Source organism: Nicotiana attenuata, unplaced genomic scaffold (assembly GCF_001879085.1).
Source record: "Nicotiana attenuata strain UT unplaced genomic scaffold, NIATTr2, whole genome shotgun sequence".
NCBI lineage: Eukaryota > Viridiplantae > Streptophyta > Magnoliopsida > Solanales > Solanaceae > Nicotiana > Nicotiana attenuata.
In genome coordinates, this window is record NW_017672692.1 from 5953 (window position 1) to 28536 (window position 22584).

The 22584-nt window shown below is 41.8% G+C and overlaps 1 protein-coding gene across 1 annotated transcript; it reads left to right on the forward strand.

The window, feature by feature from the left end:
• The first annotated feature begins 15248 nt into the window (after positions 1 to 15248).
• Positions 15249 to 15725, forward strand: LOC109214136. Its single transcript, XM_019378023.1, has one exon. The coding sequence runs from the start codon at positions 15249 to 15251 to the stop codon at positions 15723 to 15725; it is 477 nt and encodes a 158-aa protein (XP_019233568.1).
• The last annotated feature ends 6859 nt before the right edge of the window (positions 15726 to 22584 follow it).

The window sequence follows — 22584 nt, forward strand, 5'->3', positions numbered from 1 at the left end:
GTCTGCATGGCATCCAGAGCACCCTCGGTTTCCTCTAGCTGTATCTCATCATCACCTGGCTAAGGGACAGCAGGGTTGCTGAGCATCTGAATCATCTCCTCAGCGGTGTGGGCAGTCGCAACCGGCTCCTCAGACTGGCCGGCTGCTGCCTCGGGTACTGCTGGTGCTGCCTGTGCTGCTGGGGCTGCTGACTCCATAAGCAGGTCCAATGGTAGATCTCTGGAAGATGTAATCTTGGCAATCTCTTTTCCCAACTTCTCCACTTACTTCTTCGACGCCTGAGACCTCCGCATATTCTTTGTTTGCTTTTCCAACTCCTCAATGACCTCCGCATCTGCCACCAAAGTCTCCATAATGGTCTTTTGGTTGTCCAGAATCTTCTTCAATGTTTCCTCCACTGATGGAGGCACCTGTGGTGCTGCAGGGGCTGCTGACTGTGCTGCAACAGCACTGGATATGTTAGACAACTTTGAAGTAGCTGCCTGCATCCAGTTGTTAAGACTCGCCAATGTCTGGGAGACTCGCAGCGCAGTTTGTGGATAAGTGGATGAAGCTGACACTGAAAATGGAGCAGATGGTCTAGAAAAAGAAGGTGGTGGCACGGCTGCTGTCCCGGTGGAAGGACCAACTGCTGTGGAAGGCATGACATATGTGGAAAGCTCAGCAGCTGAATCAGTTACTACTACCGTTGGCTCCTCAGACTGGCCAGCGGAGGTAGTTGCCTTACCCTTGAACATTAGGTTGCCAGCACCCTGTAGGTGGTACCATGAGAAAGGCTTCTTTCCCTTTTACTTTAGTATCATACTGCCTCGATTCCACCTTTTGATCATTGAAGTACTCTGTGAGGAAGTTCAGGTAAGGGTAGGCTCTCTCATCCTTTTGGACAGCTAAAGTGATGTTGGTTGACATTATATCACCCACATTGATCGGGTACCCAGTCATAATTGAGGCTACCAAGACTGATAAGGGAAATGGGAGGTTGTTCTCATTTAGGCACGGATCAATACGACTGCACATGAAGGTCTGCCACCCTTTTGCTTCAAAGCTTAGGGTGACCCGGACTATGGGAACCACTATTGTGAGCCACGGAGGTGGTGGTCCTCGAGCTGCCAAGATCTCAGCTAACCACGGGCGAGCTGCATCACCTATAGCCAACTTTTCCATGTATTGGACTGCCTCCACTTCTTTAAATCCCACATATGCATTCAAAGCACAGGAGTCGAATCTGACTTTCAAGTTTCTCACTTTTGTAATCTTGGTGCCCTTCTTAATGTGAGCTACATTGGCATAAAACTCTTTAACTAGGTGCTCATTTGCATCAATGACACTATGGGTGAACCATTTCCAGCCTTTTGCTCCCGGAATTGTCTAAGGACATTAGGGTTATGAATGTCCAAATCCTTCATCAAGAATTGTCGCTCAAGTGTGAGCGATCTCTAGGGCCACCACTCTCTGAATGTGTTGAAGGCAGTGAAGCTGACGAATCTGTCTTCCCACATCTCTCTTCGTCGACCTCTCTAATCCCCCACAATGCAGTATCACCCCCTCTACCATCGTTTGGGACACCATCATCATCATCATCTACATTGATTGGTGCAGCCGGGGCATGTGAGGAAGAGGGCTCAGAATTTTGGCTACTCTCGGCCTCGCGAGGGTTCTGCCCTCCTTTTTGATGTATCTCCTCTACCACGTGATCTAACCATTGTCTGCAATTCATAATAATAAGAATCAGTTAGATTTCAGGTTCATATTACATAGATTTATGCATAAAAGTTGCAAGCCAGTTGTGGAAAGACAGTCTCAGAAGAGGCAGCGGGGACCGCACAATTTCACAGTGCGGCCGCACAAACAAAAGTGCGTACCACACAATTTTGAGTGCAACCGCACAACCCAGGTTCAGACTACTGGGTCCTCCAATCATTCGACAGTGTGGACCGTGCAATTTTAACTGCGGACCGCACACTTTCACTGCGGACCGCATATTTTTGGGTGCGGTCCGCACAATTCAAGCACACAGATGCCCTAACTTAGAGACTGCGGACTGCAGAAAAATGTGTGTTCGTCGCACAATTTGAATTTACGCAACACTTCTTTAGGGTTTAAGCCATTTTGTTCACACTTTAGACATGGTTTTAGAAATCAAACATGATTAGCTACTTACCCAGGCCCCAATTAACAATTAAGAGACTACCCACATGATTCTAAGCAAAAATGACTAACTATTGACATTTTGAGGCATGGAAATAACCCTAGACAAAAGAACAAAACTAAGAAAAGATAAAAAATCTAAAGATGAGATGAACATACCAGTAATGAAGGATGCAGGTGAGAATATACACAGATGAAATGCTTGAAGTTTGAGAACGAATGGGGTATGCACTGTGCTTTCTTAGGGCTTGAGAGTTCAGAGAGTGTAAAGTGTAAAAAGTTATGAAAAGCCCTATTTATAGGTTGACCCGTAGGGCCCAAAACTTACCTGAGCGCGGCCGCACAATTTTGAGTGCGGTCCGCACTCTTTACCTGTACCTTTGAAGAAGTGCTGCAATCCGTACAAAAGTGAGTGCGGCCATAGAGTTTGTGCGGACCGCACTTTGTTAATGAAATTTGACAGGCCAAACTTCAGAGAGCATGCATTTTTGGTCTTCCAGTTGTCAAAGAATTTTGCAGCCGCGGAGTGATTGTGCAGTCCACATAATTCTGGTGCACTCCACACTTTTGTGACACTTAGCCAATTTTCCTTGCACAGTCCATGCAATGCACACCCATTCCTGCATACACTTCAAAACTAGTTAGCACAAAACAAAGCCTATCTAATCTAAAGAAGAAAACCAAGAAAAAGAAAAAGAAACATGGGTTGCCTCCCAAGAAGCGCCCGATTTAACGTCGTGGCACGACGTAAATTACCAATCATTTGAAATGGAGAACCGCCACGATGTGACCATCATCAACCTTTCCAAGATGATGCTTAACACGGTGCCCATTGACTCTAAACACCTCATCATTCTTATTTTTCAAATTTAGAGCACCAAAGGGTGTTACGTTCACTACTTCAAATGGGCCACTCCATTTTGACTTCAACTTGCCCGGAAACATCCGTAATCGGGAATTGAACAATAGCACAAGATCACCTTGTTTAACCTCTTTGTTGTGGATGTACTTGTCATGGAGGTACTTCATCTTCTCCTTGTAAAGGGACAAACTTGTGTAGTCATGATAACGGAATTCATCAAGCTCATTCAATTGTGCCACCCTTAAGTTTGCGGCAACATCCCATTCAAGGTTCAACTTTTTCAAAGCCCACATGGCCTTATGCTCAAGTTCCACCGTAAGATGACACGCCTTCCCAAATACCAATCGATATGGAGACATCCCAATCGCCGTCTTGTAGGCCATCCTATAAGCCCAAAGAGCATCATCAAGTTTTCTTGACCAATCCGTCCTGTTGGCATTCACAGTCTTTTACAAAATAATCTTGATCTCCCGCTTGGAGACTTCAACTTGTCTGCTTGCTTGAGGATGGTAGGGGTTCAAGACTTTGTGAGTGACAACATACTTTGCGAGTAAGGTATCAAAAGCCTTGTTGCAAAAATGCGAACCCCCATCACAAATAATGTCCCTTGGGGTACCAAACCTCGTGAAGATGTTCTTTTTCAAGAAAGCCACCACACTTCGAGCTTTGTTGTTGGGTAAAGTCACGGCTTCAACCCATTTTGACACATAGTCCACAACTACCAAAATATAAGTGTTCCCACAAGAACTCACGAACGGTTCCATGAAATCAATACCCCACACATCGAAAATATCTATCTCCAAAATGGTGGTGATAGGTATTTCATTCTTCTTTAAGATTCCACCGGCTCTTTGGCATTCATCACAATGCTTGACAAGCTCACCAGCGTCCTTGTAGGGAGTAGGCCAATAGAATCCAACTCAACACTTTCGTTGTCGTTCTTGCTCAACCATGGTGACCACCATACGGTGAAGAGTGGCAAGCCTCAAGAATTCCCATTTGTTCTTTCTCAGGAACACATCGTCGGATCACACTATCGGTACATATCCGAAAAAGATACGACTCATCCCAATAATAGTCAAGGCAATCCCGTTTGAGCTTCTTCCATTGGTTTGAAGAGAACTCATTCGGTACAATGTCGCTCATAAGATAATTGGCTAAATCGGCAAACCACGGCATCCCGGTCATTGACACGGCTAGGAGTTGCTCGTCGAGAAATGAATCATTGATCTCAAGGCCGTCATGTGGCCTCCCCTCCTCCTCCAATCGGGACAAGTGGTCTGCCACTTGATTTTCACTACCCTTGTGGTCTTGAATCTTTAGATCAAACTCTTGCAACAAAAGCACCCACCACATTAACCTTGCCTTAGAATCTTTCTTGCTTATCAAATACCGAAGCACCACATGATCAGTGTGGACAATCACCTTTGTACCCATCACGTACGAGCAGAACTTCTCCATAGCAAAGACAATAGCAAGTAGCTCTTTTTGGGTCACTGTGTAGTTGACTTGGGCATCATTCATGGTCTTGCTAGCATAGTAGACCGGATGGAAATTTTGTTAATTTGTTGCCCCAACACCGCTCCAACCGCCACATCAGTAGCGTCGCACATGAGCTCAAAAGGCAAGCTCTAATCCGGTGCGGAGATAATAGGAGTAGTATTCAACTTGAACTTGAGCAATCCGAATGCCTTCATACAATCTTAGTTGAAATGGAACTTGGCATCCTTCTCCAAAAATTACACAAAGGGTACCACCTTGGAAAGTCTTTGATGAATCGGCGATGGAATCTGCATGACCCAAGAAACTCCTCACTCCCTTCACGGATGTAGGGGGGGGGGGAGTTTGGAGATCACCTCAATTTTGGCCTTGTCGACCTCAATACCATGCTTTGAAATTTTGTGGCCGAGGACAATGCCTTCCTCGACCATGAAGCGACACTTTTCCCAATTCAACACCAAATTTGTCTCCTCACATCTAGACAATACCCTATCTAAGTTGTTCAAGCAATCCTCAAAAGAATTCCCAACCACGGAAAAATCATCCATGAAGACCTCAAGAATATCCTCCACCATGTCGGTGAAAATAGCCATCATACACCATTGAAAAGTCGTCGGTGCATTACACAAACCAAATGGCATCCGCGAGAATGCGAAAGTACCATAGGGACAAGTGAAGGTGGTCTTTTCTTGATCCTCCGAAGCAATGAGAATTTGATTATAGCCGGAATACCCATAAAGGAAGCAATAAAAAACACATCCGGCCAACCTATCAAGCATTTGATCAAGAAATGGAAGCGGGAAATGATCTTTTCGAGTGACTTTGTTGAGCTTCCTATAGTCCATGCACACCCTCCACCCGGTGACAGTTCTTGTGGGGATCAATTCATTCTTGTCATTTGTTACCACAGTCATGCCCCCTTTCTTTGGGACACATTGCACCGGAGAGGTCCACGAGCTATCGGAAATGGGGTAAACAACCCCGGCATCCAACCACTTGATTATCTCCTTCTTTATCACCTCTTGCATTGCTTCGTTTAGCCTCCTTTGATGTTCAACGGAGGGTTTGGCACCCTCCTCCAAAATAATCTTGTGCATGCAAAAGGCGGGGATTATGCCAAGGATATCCGCCAATGTCCAACCGATTGCTCTTTTCCTCCTTTGTAACACCTCCAATGTGGACTCTACCTGCATTGTAGTTAAACAAGAAGAAAGGATAACCGGTAAAGTAGAAGAAGGGCCAAGGAATTCATACCTAAGATGTCGAGGCAATGGCTTTAACTCCAAAGTGGGAGGCTCCTCGATTGAGGGCTTTGTTGGAGGAGTCTTCCGATTTTCAAGATCCAAAGATAGCTTGCGGGGCTCATAAGTGTATGACCCCATTCCTTGCAATGCATTAACACACTCCACATAGCCTTCTTTCTCCTCAACATCATCAAGATTGAGCAAAGCGTCTTCCAAATTATCCTCAACATTCATTGTGGCACTAGCATCATCAATAATCACATCAATCACCAAATGCACGAACGAACAAACTTCATTGCTATTTGGTTGCCTCATAGATTTGCACATATGGAAGACCACATTCTCGTCACCCACCCGGAAAGTGAGCTCACCGACTTCCACATCAACAAGAGCCTTCCCCGTAGCAAGGAAAGGTCTACCCAAAATGATAGGCACCTCATAGTCCACTTCACAATCTAGAATCACAAAGTCCGCCGGGAGGATGAACCTGTCAAGACGAACCAACACATCATCAATAATACCCAACAGCCTCTTCATTGTACGATTCACCATTTGCAACCTCACGGATATGGGTCTTGGTTTCCCAATCCCCAAAGTTTTGAACACCGAGTAGGGCATCAAGTTGATACTCGCCCCAAGATCACATAAAGCTTTGGTAAATTCGGCACTCCCAATAGTGCAAGGGATTGTGAAAGCGCCCGGATCTTCCAACTTAGGAGCCATTGAGTGCACAATTGCACTCACTTGATGTGTCATCTTAATTGTTTCACAATTCATTGATCTCTTCTTGGTTACCAAGTCCTTCATGAATTTTGTATATCCCAGCATTTTTTTCAATGCCTCAACCAATGGCACATTAATGGACAAACTCTTCATCATATCAATAAACTTTTTGAATTGGTTCTCACTATTTTGCTTTGCAAGCCTTTGAGGGTATGGAGGAGGAGGTTTTGGCATTGGTGCCTTAGCCTTTGGCACTACCAGTTCCGGCATGTCAATCACGTGTTCCCTAGACGAGTTCACTTCGTCTTGCGTCTCCTCCACATTTTCATCAATATCAATTCTCACTTCTTCATTAGCTTGAACCACATTGCTTGGGGTTTCATCTTCTTGAACCATAACATCTTCATCCACAATTCTTCTTTGATTGGAGGTGGTTGCATCTCCACCTTTTCCACTTCTAGAAGTCATGGCCATAGAATGTCTCATATTATTCCCACCCTTCGGGTTCACCATTGTATCACTAGGTTGTGCCCCCTTAGGACGAGTGTTAAAAGATTGCGAGATTTGGCCTAATTGAACCTCCAAATTGCGAATTAAAGTATTGTGGGAGGCTAGTTGAGCATCAGAGTCGGCGTTCTTCTCCATCATCTGTTTAAACATGTTCTCAATTCTACCCATCTCATTGTTAGAAGAGCTCAGACCTTGAGAAGGATAGGGAGGTGGATTGCTCGGTTGTTGGAACATCAGGGGCCTTTGAAAACCTGACCCCCGCAGTTGTTGTTGTTGTTGTTCCACCCTCCTTGGTTATTACCTCCCCAATTGCTTTGATTGTTGCCACCCCAATTGTCTTGATGATTACCTCTCCAATTGCCTTGGTTACCTTGATTATTCTAATTTTTTTTATTATTGTTACCACCACTCCAATTGCCTTGGTGGCCTTGGTTGTTCCAATTTCCTTGTGACCGCCATGTTGTTGATTTTGTCCTTGAGCATTGTTTCTTTGGCCTTGATAATTGTTGACATATCGACTTCTTCTTCTTGCTCATTGAACGAATCACCTTGATCATAACCACTATCATCTTGCATGAATTTTCCCGGACGGCTTTGCATTTGTTGACCTTGTTGTCGTCGCTTGTTCATAATCATTTTTGCACCTTCCATTGCATTCACTTGTTTCGGCCTTGAACTTGTTGAAGCTGAGCTTTGGCCAATTGGTTCATTGTGGTTGTCAACTCGGAAATAGCTTGCCCATGATCATGTAGTTCCTTGTGTAGGTGAATGACATTAGGGTCACCTTGCGGAACATTGGCCCTACTTTGCCATGCCGATGAGGTATTCGCCATCTCATCAAGAATTTCTCAAGCTTCGACATAAGGCGTGTTCATGAAGTTCCCACCGGCAAGTTGATTTACCACACATTGCTTTGTTGTGTTGATCCCCCTGTAGAAGGTTTGTTGGATCATGGCCTCGGTCATATCATTATTCAGGCACTCTTTAACCATGGTACGATATCTTTCCCAAATCTCGTGCAATGGCACATTGGGTCCTTGCTTGAACGCGAGAATATCATCTTGAAGTGTAGCCATATGTCCTGGAGAGAAGAATTTGGCAATGAATTTTTCCGCCAACTCATCCCAAGTGTAGATGGAATGATTGGGCAATCTCTCTAACCAGTCCAATGCCTTTCCCCGTAGAGAAAAGGGAAATAGCCTCAACCGCAGCGCATCCTCAGAGACATTTGTTTGCTCGCTCCCCAACAAGTATCGACGAACCCTTTGAGATGCTTGCCGTTTTGACTCGGAGCCCCCGTGAAGAATCCCCATTGCTCAAGTAGTGTAAGCATCACATTGGTGATTTGGAAGTTGCCCGCCCTAACGCGGGCAGGACTATAGCACTTGTATAACCCTCCTTTGGTAACTCTCAGTGAGCTGCTGCTCTTGGTGGAGGTAGGGGAGGGACAGGAACATTATCCTGAGGCGGGCGACCTCGTCTATTTGCTTGAGGTTCAAGAGGAACCTCATCAACTTGGTCATCATCACATCCTCCCCCATTGGCAAATTCTCGATGGGCTCATTGTTGAGAGCCATTTTCGTACCTAAAATCAATTCAAAAACCAAGTTAGTAACTCGGAAGCAAAAGAAAACAAATCACACAAAAACCTAGATATATAGCTAAATCCGTTTAACTCCACGGCAACGGCACCAAAAATTGATGTCGCCCAAACTCACACCATAAATATAGGTAGTGAGGCGGTCGAAGAAATAATAAAAACCAAATGCAAGTCGGGGTCGAATCCACAGGGAGTGAGAATTGGGATTAGGTATATATTTAGTGTAATTGTATGATGTGCCTCAAATTACACTTCCACATTCTTGTTTGTTGTTTCTATTTCTACTTTAAGCTATTGATTGCAATTATAAAACTAGAAGACAATATTTTTCGTTTTGGTTGTTTTTCAAATGATAAAAGATCTAGGGTCGTGACTTCCACCTAGGTGGTTACCTAACGCGTTGTAAACTCTAGGGCAAGTTTGATTGGTCGGGGTTATAATATAGCAAACACACGTAATTACCCACTCTATACCTCTTGGTAGTTTGAGTGATTTTTCCCAATTTGGCTTTCTCCAGTCTAAATGGGTATTGCACAAAACAAGTGATATATGCTCAAGTCTGATCTTACTATCTCTAGATTTGACCCTTTAATTGGGGCTATCAATTTCTTGAGTTCACCCCAGTTTCTTGTTAGCCAAGCTTTCCTAGACTTATTATCTTTTTCTCAAGTAGAGACTAAGTCAATTAGGCATGAATCGATGTTCGCAACCATTAATTCTTGAATTCAAGCAAGAACTAGGCTAAATATCACTAACCCAATCATAAACAAGCCCTAAATCAAACACCCCTTAAGTACCCACACTAGGGTTGGGCCACAACCCTAGCTAGAAATTTAGCTACTCATGAAAAATGAAGAAATTAAGATAGAATGCTTTATATTTGATTAGGGAAAGAAAATCTAATGTTTAGAAGCTAATCTAGTACAATATTACTCAAACAGTAAAGAAAAATGGGTCAGGTGCTCTACACTGATACAACTTAACCTAAAAATGTCAAAAAGTTCTATTTATACTAAGCCGAAAATATCTGACAAAAATGCCCATGCGGAGGTTGTGCGGTCGCACAATTCTGTGTGTCGTCCATACTCTGAGCTTGACTGGTCAACTAGGCCTTTTGCGGTCGCATTAAAGTGGGTTGCGGCGGCATTCATTTTGTTGTGCAGACCACACAATTCTGAGTGCGGCCGTACACTTGAACCTGGACTGGGACATGGCTCTCTGATTCTTCTCTTCTGTGGACCGCATAGTACGGCCGCACAATTATGGTGCAATCGCATATCTTCAGCCACTCAAAAACCAACTCTCTGAATCTCCTCTTCTATGGCCGCACAATATTTGTGTTGTCCGCATACTCTGAATGAAGTCTGACATTGCTCTTTCCTCGTTTACGGCCGCACACAGTATTGTGCGGTCCGCACTGTAGGCCTTTTTTCCTTGTTTTGGTCCTTGTCCACTTTTGACTCCATTATGAGTTGATTTTGACTTCTTTGGCTTGTTTCTCAATATTCCTGTACGAAAGCACATTTCATTAGTTCTTGGGAATACCTTTAAGCATTTTAGAGCTAAAACGCAAGTAAAAGAGAGCAAATAAGCGGTCAAAATCCCTACTTATCAGATGCCCATTAATTTGAAAGAGAAGAGAACAGAAATAGTAGTACCATAGTTAAACAACCATTCACAAAAAAACAACTTAAAAGTACCAGTCATAGAAACAGACAAAGGAACGACTAAGGTAGGACAGACATCATTCAACTGGACACCGGGAAAGGATTGTTTTAAAGGGCAGTGGGAGAGGGAGGCAGGGATGCGGAGGCAAGGGTTCTGAGAAGAATATCCGTTCGAGCATTTGCAGACACTTGTTCGTTAAGCAACCGCTCTTTCAGGTCCTCGACCTATTTCCTGAGATCTGCATTTTTTTGGTCAGGCAAGCAACCTCTGTGCCTTGTGCACTGCTGGAACCAGGTGCCTCCTGGGCTAGACTAAGTTGCCCTTCAAGAATGGCATTTTGCGCCTTCAACCTCCTTATCTCCTCATTTGCAGCATTCTGAGCATCAATCAATTAAGAGATGGTGAAATTGCTGCCAATACCCCCTTTCTTATCTATACACTCGCATACATGGTCTTTGAGAAAGTTTGCTTGCGAGTTCCCACTGTTTCACTTCCCAAGGGGACCTTGAAGAAGTTAAACACTTTAGTGAGAAGGAACCCATAGGGCAAGCCATGATTGCCGTCCGTGAAGTCTACCCTTATCTTCATATACTCAATCATAAGACCAGGCAGATTGATGGTGGTGTAAGCATCCAGTGCTTCCATGAGAAATAGGTCTACTTTTGAAGTAATAGAATGCCTTTATGCATGTGGAAGCAAGACCTTATTCACCATCTCAAACAGAAGTTGATACACTAGAAGGAGGGCCTTCTTGTGCACCCGTTCCCCCTATTGCACAACATCATCCTTTAGAATGGCACTTCTGAAATTAGAGGAACAGGTCCCCTCAATGGTTGAAATTCCTTCAGTAGGCACTCCCAAAATATTTCCTAGCACAACCTCGTCCATCACAAAATCTACTCCATTGACCTTCAAGCAAATCTTATCATCTTCCACTATAAACATATCTACGTAGAAGCTACGCACCTCTTCCTCATATACCTTGGGGCTCTCATTGGTGAACAAATGTGTCCACTTTTGAAACTCACAGATTTCAACCAATTGTCTCATCCCTGACATGTCAAGAATGTTAGGTGCAAAAGTTCTTCCCCATAGCACTCTCTGCTTTCTAAGGTTTTCTTTGCCTTCATCCTTTGACACACTCACTTTGGACTTCTTGGAGGAACCAAGTTCCTCGTTGTCACCATCCTTCCTCTTCACAGACTTTCTCATATTTTTCTTCCGCTTTGCAAACTTCTCAGACGATTTTTCACCAGACTTCACTCCCTCAACATTTTTCACTTCCACAGTTGTCACAGATGGCTCTCTCTTGGGTTTTGGAATCACATGTTTCTTAGAGGATTTACGAATTAAGAAAGCAGGTTCCTCATTCACCTCTTCATCGTCAACATCAACAACAAGTGCTGGAGGCACCTCCTCCTTATTCACTAGTTTTCCCCCTTTCACCAACCTCCTCCTTGTCTTCTATTCTTTGTTTTTCTTCGGAATAGTTTCTAGGGTTTCCTTGTTTTGCAGCCTGGTAGTGGGTCTTTTAAGAGTGGGCTCTTTGGAAACTGCCCTTCCACTTCTAGTAGCAATGAAGCTTGCCACCGTCACATTGTCAAAGTCTTCCTCACTATATTCATTTTCCTCTTTAGATAGAGATCGCATCTCAGGAATGATAAAGTTCAACGACTCAACGTCGAAGTGAGGGGAAGTAGTAGGATCCATACTGACCTGGGGCTCTTTTGAGGAGCAAGGGGTTTCATCCCAAGTAGGAGCAGAGTGCTCTTCTTGGGCAGAGAGATCAGGTCCTTCTGTTGTTTCCCCAGTAGTACTGACTGATGCCAAATTTTTAAAGGGCACCAATTCCCCACCCTCAACTTTGTGACTATCACCTTCCCCCTGAGACCCAATGGTCTCACTATCACACTCATAACCACCAACCAAACCTCCCTCTACAGCAATCAGTAACATGTACTCAATGGCTTCTTTCTCATTTACCTCCAAAATAGAATCAGAAGATGCATGAGGAACATTACATGTAGGAGTGGCAACATTCAAATCAAAACTTGGAGTGGGCGCTGTTGAACCTTCACTACTACAAGCCATATCTTGTTGGGCTTCAAAACTTTCCCCAACTTTGTGGCTAAAAACTTCTTGTCCCTCATCTCCGTCTACTGTTTCGCCTTCTGCCATTTTTTTTGGCGAGGCAGAAGGAGAGGTCGCAACAACAAATCTTTTGAGGTTCTGAGTCTTACGACTGCGATGAGAACCAGAACTCGATTGGGTTGAAGAGGAAGTAGAAGGTGGTTGTTGATCTGGTATGGGGCATTGACTGGGTAACGGAGGGGACTCAGAATCTCGCTACTGTGCTTCGTGAGATGAAGATACAGTGGGGACGACACAGGAAACGTTTGAAACTTCTAGATTTTGAGACATAGTGGAGATTAGAAGTAAGGAAACGAGAAGAAGAGAGTTTGCTTTGAGAGAGAAAAGGGAATTTTTGGTTTTGATGTGGACAGTTGGAAAGAGGTGTCTTTTGTGGTTATTTAGAGGAGGTGAAGGACTGGTTACAAACGGGTATGAATTACTGAATAGATGAGTCGGTTTGTAACAGGTGTGACGTTTGAGTTCTAAAGAGATAAGAGAGAGAGAGACAGAGAAAGACAGAAATACTTAATGACATCACACTTTTATAGCCGTTAAAAATATGCATGAGAGTACAAAGGAAATACTAACCTTAGTCAAGGGAACCCTGACTTATGTTTTGTAAATATGAGCCTCATCCTTTTACCAAGATGCAACGCTATTGGCTGCTTGTTTTCTCTGTAGTTTCCATGCATGTTTACTTGTAACGGTATAGAGATGAGTTAAAACTTGCACTTTTTAGCAGTTTTACATGTTCATTCTTTCATAGCCTATTATTGAGGGACCTGGAGCTCAGTTTGATTTTATCAACCCCAATGCCAATTGATTCTTTTCAAAGTGATCTCTGATAAGTGCTTTGGTGAAGATATCTGCTACTTGGTCCTCTGTTTTACAGAACTTCATGCAGATAAGACCTTTTTCAACATTGTCTCTGAGAAAATGATGTCGCACATCAATGTGCTTTGTTCTCTTATGCTGAACGGGGTTCTTTGCCATATTGGGAGAACTCTTGTTATCACACAGTAATGGCACACAATCAGAAATTACACCAAAATTCTCCAATTGTTGCTTGATCCATAGCAGTTGAGCACAGCAAGAGGCAACTGCCCTATACTCAGCTTCTGCAGTTGAAAGAGCCACAGAGTTTTGTTTCTTTGTTCCCAATGAAATCAAACACGACCCTTGAAAATGTTCCATGCCAAATGTGCTCTTTCTATCCACTAGATAACCAGCATAATCAGCATCAGCATACCCAATTAAGTCGAAATTATCTCCTAAAGGATAGTAGAGAGCTAAGTCCTGCGTTCCTTTGAGATACCTTAGAATCCTCTTGGCACCTTTCAGATGAGATTCTTTTAGATTAGATTGGAATCTAGCATATAATCCCACACTGAATATTATATCAGGTCTACTAGCTGTGAGATACAAGAGTGAACCAATGATACCTCTGTACATGGTTTCCTTCATAGGAGAACCAGATTCATCCATGTCCAGCCGAGTAGCAGTGGCAATAGGAGTATCAAGGGTCTTTGAACTTTCCATCTCAAATCTCTTTAAGATATCTTTAATGTACTTTTGCTGACTTATCATCGTTCCCTTAGAGGTTTTCTTAACTTGCAACCCTAAGAAAAAATTCAATTCCCCCATCATGCTCATTTCAAGCTCGCTTTCAATAAGCTTTGCAAATTCCTCACACAGGAAATCATTTGTTGCACCAAAGATGATGTCGTCAACATAGACTTGCACAATGAGCAGGTTCCTCCCTCATTTTTTAGAAATAGGGTGTTGTCGATTTTTCTTCTTGTAAAGCCATTTTCAAGAAGGAACCTGGACAACTTTTCATACCATGCACGAGGGGCCTGCTTCAGTCCATATAATGCCTTGTCAAGTTTGAATACATGACAAGGCATTATATGGAAAGAAGCTGCTATAGCTAAGTATGTATGGCATATAGCAAACAAAGAAGATACACTGTGGGTCAAATGGATCAACCATATATACCTGAAGAGAGAGGACTGGTGGCAACATAATGCATTAGTACTGTTTTGTACTGTTTTGTAAAGGGGAATATAGCAGCATTATGCTAATGTTGAGAGGACTACAAACATTCTCAGAAACATCAGGTTTGAGTACTAATGCAGGGAAATCGAATGTATATAGTGCAAATATGGATAAACAATGCTTAGATGGGGTATGTGAAATAACTGGCTATACACAAGGGAAGCTGCCATTTAAATACTTGGGGGTACCAATAGCTGCAAGGAAACTGAATGCAGGTGATTGTGAAATGCTAGTCAACAAACTTAGTGCAAGAATACACTCATGGGGGTCAAGGAACCTATCATATGCAGGTAGAGTCCAGTTGATCAACTCAGTGCTAATAAACATCCACTCATACTGGGCAGCAATCTTCATCCTACCAAAGAAGGTGCTTAAGGACATCACAGCAATATGCAGGAACTACCTATGGGCAGGAAAGGGTATATCAAATAAGGTGCCATTGGTCTCCTGGGACCTGGTATGTAGACCTAAAAGAGGAGGATTAGGAATAAGGGAGTGCATCATATGGAAGGAAGCTGCTATAGCTAAGTATGTATGGCATATAGCAAACAAAGAAGATACACTGTGGGTCAAATGGATCAACCATATATACCTGAAGGGAGAGGACTGGTGGCAACATAATCCTTCTCAAGACAGCAGCTGGTATTGGAGGAAAATATGCTCAATAAGGAATATATATGCTGCAGGGTATACAGGAAATGGATGGCAAGCAAATGCAGGAAAATACACAGTCAAGAGTGGATACCACTAGAGAAGAGGGGAACTGGAACAATGGGCATGGAGCAGAGAGGTGTGGAATAAAATGAATATCCCTAAACACAGTTTCATTTGCTGGCTAGTAATGCAAAGGAAACTGCTCACAAAAGACAGAACAATGAGAATGAAAATAACAGAAGATAGTGACTGTATGCTGTGTGGAAGGAATACAGAAACAATAGATCACCTATACTTTGAATGCACATTCTCTAAGATGTGCTTAAAGGAAGTCTGCAAATGGCTAGGCATGAATATAAAGAACACTAAGGTGAATGGGATATGGAAAAGGATGGCAAGAAAAGCTAATGGAAGAATAGGGAGAGCATTCACAAGATCAGTTCTGGCAGCAGTAATCTACCAAATATGGAGAGCAAGAAATGAAGCTGTATGGAAAGGAAAAGTGCAAAGACCACAAGTAATGCTGAAGCAGGTTCAACATACATGCAAACACAGGAGTATGGAAGTTGTACAGAAGAAGAAGAATATGAAAGGAACAAGATGGATAGAGTCACTCTATAGCTAGAAAGGAAAGAAATGTATAGAAACAGTACATGAAAATGAACGTACAGATGAGATAGAGAAAGCTAGAAAGATAGAATAGAAGCAGGAAAATGATAAAATATGTATGTTTGGTTTTGGTTGATGAATAAAGATTTATTTTCCACCAAAAACAAAAGTTTGAATACATGTGCAGGATGCTCATGACACTCAAAACCAGGTGGTTGTTTGATGAAGACTTGTTCCTATAAATATCCATTCAGAAATGCACTTTTGACATCCATTTGAATTCCATATGAGAAGCAAAGGCAATGAGGATTCTGATGGCTTCCATTTGAGCAATTGGGGCAAAAGTCTCATCATAGTCGATCCCTTCTTCTTGATTGTAGCCTTGCACTACTAACATGTCCTTGTTCCTTGTTGTATTCCCAAATTCATCAAGCTTGTTTCTGATCACCCACCTAGTTCCTATAATAGTTCTGTCTGGGGGGTCGAGGAAGTGGGTGCTATACACTGTTCCTCTCAAATTGATGGAGTTCATCATGCATAGCAGTAATCCAATCAGCATCTTTCAATGCTTCCTTGATATTTTTGGGCTCAACTTGAGAAAGGAAAGCTGAGAAGGCAAGTGAACTTCTTGACTTTGATCTGGTTTGAATCCTTGATTCAAGAGGAGTGATCACATTTTGGAAAGGGTGTAAACTTTTGTGCTTCCAGTTAGACACCTGAATCTCATCGTGAGAAGACCCAGGAATGGGATCCATCGTTGGCGTTAATGGAGGAGTGAGTGCCACTTCTTAGTTCAGCAGGGGTTCCTTGCACGGCATCAACAACTCTGTTCTCTACTTCAGCTGTTGTGATAGAGGAACCAGGTTCCTCTAAAACTGCTGGAGATTTTGCTGTATCTTCTTCGTTGAGTTCCTTGACTTGACTCATCATGTCAGCCTTTCCATTTGCCATACCAATGACTTCTCCAAGCACCTTTGATTGCTCTGCGTCTTGATCAACCTTATCATGTAGATCTTTCCCACATGAGTGGTATGATTCATCAAAGATCACATGTATGCTTTCTTCAACACATTGAGTCCTTTCGTTGTAGACCTTGTATGCTTTGCTTTGTGATGAATAACCAAGAAAGATTCCTTCATCACTCTTGGCATCAAAATTTTCTTGCGCTTCCTTGCCATTATTAAGAACGAAACATTTGCAGCCAAAGGTTCTTAAGTGAGTTAGCTTGCGTTTCCTCCCATTCAGCAATTCATACGGGGTCTTGTTCAAGAGAAACCTAATCATGCACCTGTTCACTAAATAGCACGCAGTGTTGACTGCCTCCGCCCAAAACTTTTGCAACACTACTATCAATTAGCATAGTTCTTGTCATGTCTTCAAGAGTCCTATTTTTCCTCTCCACAACACTATTTTGTTGGGGTGTTCTGGGAGCTAAAAAATTATGACTCATACCATTTTCAGCATAGAATTCGTCAAATTTTGCATTGTCGAACTCTATGCCGTGATCAGGTCTTATACTCACAACATTGTGGCTCATCTTCACTTGAATCTGCTTCACAAAGGCTGTAAACATTGGAAAAGTTTCATCCTTGGTTATGAGGAACAAGGTCCATGTGAATCTAGAGTAGTCATCTACTATGACGAAAATGTTCTTCTTTCCTCCTCTACTTGGCACCCTCATAGGTCCATACAGATCCATATGGAGGAGATCAAGTGGCCTTGAGGTGCTTGCTTCCTTTTTGGGCTTGAAGGAGGACCTGACTTGCTTTCCTCATATGAATGCATCACACAACTTGTGATCTTTGAATCTTGACTTCGGCAGACCACGAACCAGGTCCTTCTTGACGAACTTGTTCGGCAACGAAAAGCTTGCATGTCCCAATCTTTTGTGCCACAGCTCAGCATCATCATCAACACCACTGAAGCATGTAAGATCCCCATTGTTCAAAGACTCAAAATCAGCAACATAGATATTTTTGTATCTTTTGCCAACAGAACCACTTCACCAGTTACAAGATTTGTAACAGTGCAAGTCTTTGATAAGAATTCCACTTTATTTCCTTTGTCGCAAATTTGAGAGACACTCAGTAGGCTATATTTTAAACCATTCACATAGTACACATTTTCAATTCAATGAGTGAGTGTCTTTCTAACTCTTCCTACTCCCAGAATGTATCCCTTTTTGCCATGTCCAAAGGACACACTCCCACCTTGCAGGGCTTTGAGTGAAAGGAAATCATCGGTGCTTCCAATCATATGCTTAAAGCAGCCACTATCCAATACCATCTTTGGATGATTCCTTTCACTGCTCCCTACATAAGGAAATCAAGGATTAGATTTAGGAACCCAAACAAGTTTGGGTCCCCTTGTAGTGAGGAAAATGGTGAATTAAACTTCTTCTGGTCCAAGCATGCATCACACATTTTTTTATTAGAGGGAACATGTCCTTTAGCAGTAGTTACTTTTTCAACAAAAACTTTGTTTCTCTGCTAGGACTGAAATCCAGCTTTATAGGTTTCTTTAATATGCCTGGTGTTACCACAGTGAGTGCAAAGGCAATTATCAGGGACAGTAACATACTTGCTACGTGGGTTGTAGGGAGTCTTTTCCTTTTGGAACCTGATTCTCTGCATATTCAACCCATTGTTTTTGTACATGGCAGTGATTGCATCAGAGGACCAGGTCCACTTTAGAGATTTTTCTAAGTCATTTTTAACTCTAGCTAGATCTTTCTCAAGTTGTCTGTTTCTTTCAAGTTCGGCGCACAGACTAGATTTAACCATTTTGCGCTCATTTTCAAGCTTAAAGTGTGCCTCATTTGCAACTTCCTTTCCCTTTTGGGTGTTCACAGAACTATTTTCCCTTTTTAATTCCTCAATTGTTTCTTTTAGATCCACAACTACGACCAACAGGTCATCTCTCTCATGCTCTACATTTTCAATTTTCTCATCTAGAGCATCCTTTTCTTTCTTTAAATCCTCAATGGTTTCTTTTAAATTAACCACCACGACTACTAGATCATCTCTCTCATGTTCTACCTCTCCCAGTTCTACAGTTAACACATTTTTGTCATTGATGAGATTATGATAAGCATCAGTTAGAACGTTTGCCAAGGATATAAGCTTCTTTTGAGAGTAAGACTTCAAATTTCTTTGAACGTCCAGAAAGTTTACCTCATCGTCATCATCATCTTCATCCTCATCAGATTTTGCCATCAGGGCAAAGATAGAGTCATATTCAGCTGCTTCGCTTCCAATGGCCATCATGGAGGTGTCACCTTGTTCATCATCTCCTTCAGATTCATTGGAGTAATCTCTCTATGCAGCAAGAGCTTGTTTCACAATATTATGAGCGGCATCTTTTCTCTTGAATCTCCTGTCAGGAACCAGCAAGTTCCTCTTGGCTATTTTATTTGTATTGTGCCTGTACTGATCTTGCTTGTGTAAAGAACAATCTTTGATGAAATGTCCTGATTTACCACACTTATGATACAAGTCATAGCCTTTTGGTCAGCTGGAGCTACCTCTTTTTGAAATGCCTCCATTTCTGTGCACTATTTTCTGAAATCTTTTTCCATGTCAGTATCCTCGCCACTTGAGTCATTGTTGTCCGCTTGGAGGACCAGGTTCTTCTCACTTTTGAGTTCTCTTCTTTCATGGTCCTTCTTTTTCTTCGTTTCATAAGTCTTGAGATTTCCGATGAGTTCACAATAGTCAACTTTTGCAGATCCTTTGCCTCCGTGATGGCATTGACTTTGCTTTCCTAGGAACCAGGTAAAACACTAAGTATTTTCCTGACAAATTTGTTCCTTGGAATGATCTCTCCTAGGGAGTGAAGCTCATTGATGATGGAGGTGAATCGAGTGTGCATGTTATGAATGGACTCATCATCCTTCATCTTGAAGAGTTCATACTCAGTGGTGAGCATGTCGATCTTTGACTGCTTGACTTGAGTTGTTCCTTCGTGTGCTGTTTGGAGAGCTTCCCAGATCTTCTTGGTAAACTGACAGGTAGAAATCCTATTATATTCGTCTGGTCCAATACCACAGACGAGGATCTTTTTTGCTCGGAAGTTCTTCTCTATAGCTTTGCGGTCAGCATCGTTGTACTCCTTCCTTGTCTTTGGAACTGTCACTGCTAGCTCGTAAATGGTCTTCATAGGGACGAAGGGTCCATCGCAGATAACATCCTAGAGCTCTGAATCTTCAGCCATGATATAATCATGTATCCTTGTCTTCCACCATCCGTAGTATTGTCCACTGAATCTTGGTGTTCTGTAGGTTGAATGGCCTTCTTCAAAGTTTGGTGGAGCAACCATGAGGGTCCTTTCTAGGTGTTAGCTTGATAGAAAGTACCCGCTCTGATACTAATTGATAGAAACTTAGGGTCCACCAAACTGTATAGAGAACCTGGTTCTCTATCAGTTTTCACAGAAACACACACACATAGAGCGATAAGTAAATGACACAGCAGAGTCTTACTCGGAAAACTCCCAGCTCACGGGATTAGAAACTACGACCTACACTAGTAGGATTTCAACTTCACTAACTGAGCAAACTTTAGATTACAAACTCTTGCAATCTAGGAATTAACATCTTAATGTCTCACCTACTTGTAATAACTCTATTACAAGCCTCTTTGTAATAACTCTAATACAAATCTCACACTTTGACTAACTCTAGCCAAAACACAAACACAAGGTTTATGATTTTACAAACAAATTCCTACAGAATGCTTCAAGCTAAGCTGAGTAGGAATTACAAATAGATCACTCTAACAAAGGTACAACAAAACTAAGGACATATGGTAACACATTGCTAGAGACTGGTCCTTCGTTCTATTGTGGCTTTGTTCTTGAAGTCGGTCAAAGATGGCAGCACACTTGAGAGAGAAATCTTGATAATTTCGAATAGTTCAAGAGTGTATTTTCCCTTGCTTCATGTTGGTAATATACAAGTGAGATCATTTGGGTGATGTAAGCAATTTAACCGGTACAAGGCATGCTCTAAAGTGACTGCTACACTGTTTTGCACTGTTGTGTGTGTACAGAGAAACAGTGCAGCGACTTTACAACTGTGAAGAGTTGACTTGTACTGTCAGCAAGGGAACTGATGTTCATTTGGTCCCTCTTCCGTTTCTTTGACTCGAGTTGTTAGAACTTGTGCCGGACTTGATACTTGTTCTTGAGCACTTTGGGGATGTGTAACAGGTTCCCGATCTGGTACTTATCATAATGTTTATTAGATTATCAAAATACAAAAAGGCACATAACTTATCAAGATTGATTATATTTATAAACCTTTCATCTGCGATTGGAATCCGTAATGCAGAGGAAGTGAAAACGGATTATATATCCTCTGTCCTATTTCTACTTTCTCTAACGAAGAATTGAAGTTGTGTCGATTAACTATGAGTAATATATACTGTATGTTTGATTAAATTAGTATCAAAGGCGGTGTATGGAAACAAACCAATTATTGTTTCTTGAATGGATCTATTTTTTTACTATTTATTTTTGGACATGAACTCAGTCTAACACATCAGCCAAAAGATAAATTAAATGGTAATAGCACTCCAGCTTTGATAAGTAAGCTATTTGTAGAGAAGGACTGTCTTGCCGTCTATCTGTATTAGAAAGGAAATTTTCGCAGTAAATTTTTTATACTGTGTTAGAGTTCAATATCTTTAAAAAAAATTCGTGGAGCTTGAACTGCTCCAGGAAAAAAACATAAAGTTTGAAATTTTGTTAGTTCACTTTTATATAGGTATCACTCATGAAATTATTCTATATATTATTTTCACCGTCTGACCTATGAAATCCCCCATTATAGTTTTCTTTGTACATTTCGGAGGGAATTAATTTCTCAGATACATCCAAAATTTTACCCATTATATTCTCACGTATCACTATAAAATTAGCTAATTATGATTGCATTTGTACATTTACTCGGTATGCAGAAGCTTTTGATGGTGCATCAAAAAGAAGAATAAATGACTTAAATAGAAGGGTTTTGGGAGATTCTAGGTTACCTAACAAACTAAGAGGTAACTTTTTAAAAGTTTGCTGATGGTATGGATAAATTTGACCGAATAATATAATGATAAGGTTAAATATAGACAATATTCGAAAGTAGAAGGCTAAATTTAGACCTTTTCCCCTTGTCTATTTCTCCTCCTCCCCCCCCCCCCCCCCCCCATTTTTTTTATTTGGCCTTTAGCATGTGCTTTCATCAAAGCTAAGTTCAATTAGTGGTAAAAATTCTTTAAGATTATATTATTCTAGTTAAAACTTAAAAATTCAAATGTACAAGTTATTTGACCGAAAAGTATCAGATTCATGCACCATATCCTATTAACAGGTTTTCCTCCTATGCCATTTATATAACCCGAGTTTGAAAATTATTTAGTTTCAATCTACCTCGTATAATTTAATTGACGACAACCCCTTTAATGGGAGAATTACATCCCTTATCACTTGGCCCAATAACTCATCAGAAAATGGCTCACGTTTGAGGCCCTTACCCAGTGTAGCCCAGATTATACATAACCTGAAAATTACTTTTCACTAGTTAGCCCACCCCTTTTTTCTTTGTTCTTCTTCTTCCTCCCGTGTCAGCCTTTGCACCACAAAATTTCTCCATTATTTTTATTCTCCTTCAATTCTTTTCCGAATTCCAATGGTTAACTAAGGATTAGAAAAATAAAAGTCACCATTACAGGTGGTTCAAAGATTCGATTTCAAAAATTGACTTTTCCGATTTGTTAGTTGTTTGGAATGGGTGTTGTCCCAATCGATTGGAATCATCAACGTGAGTTCAGAACTTATATTTCAAGTGACTTGGAGTAAATTTAGGCTATATTTGAGTTAAATTTCAG

Bases quoted from the DNA above. Each gene is read 5' to 3' on its own strand.
- LOC109214136 (XM_019378023.1), top strand. From the start codon at position 15,249: ATGAATATCCCTAAACACAGTTTCATTTGCTGGCTAGTAATGCAAAGG.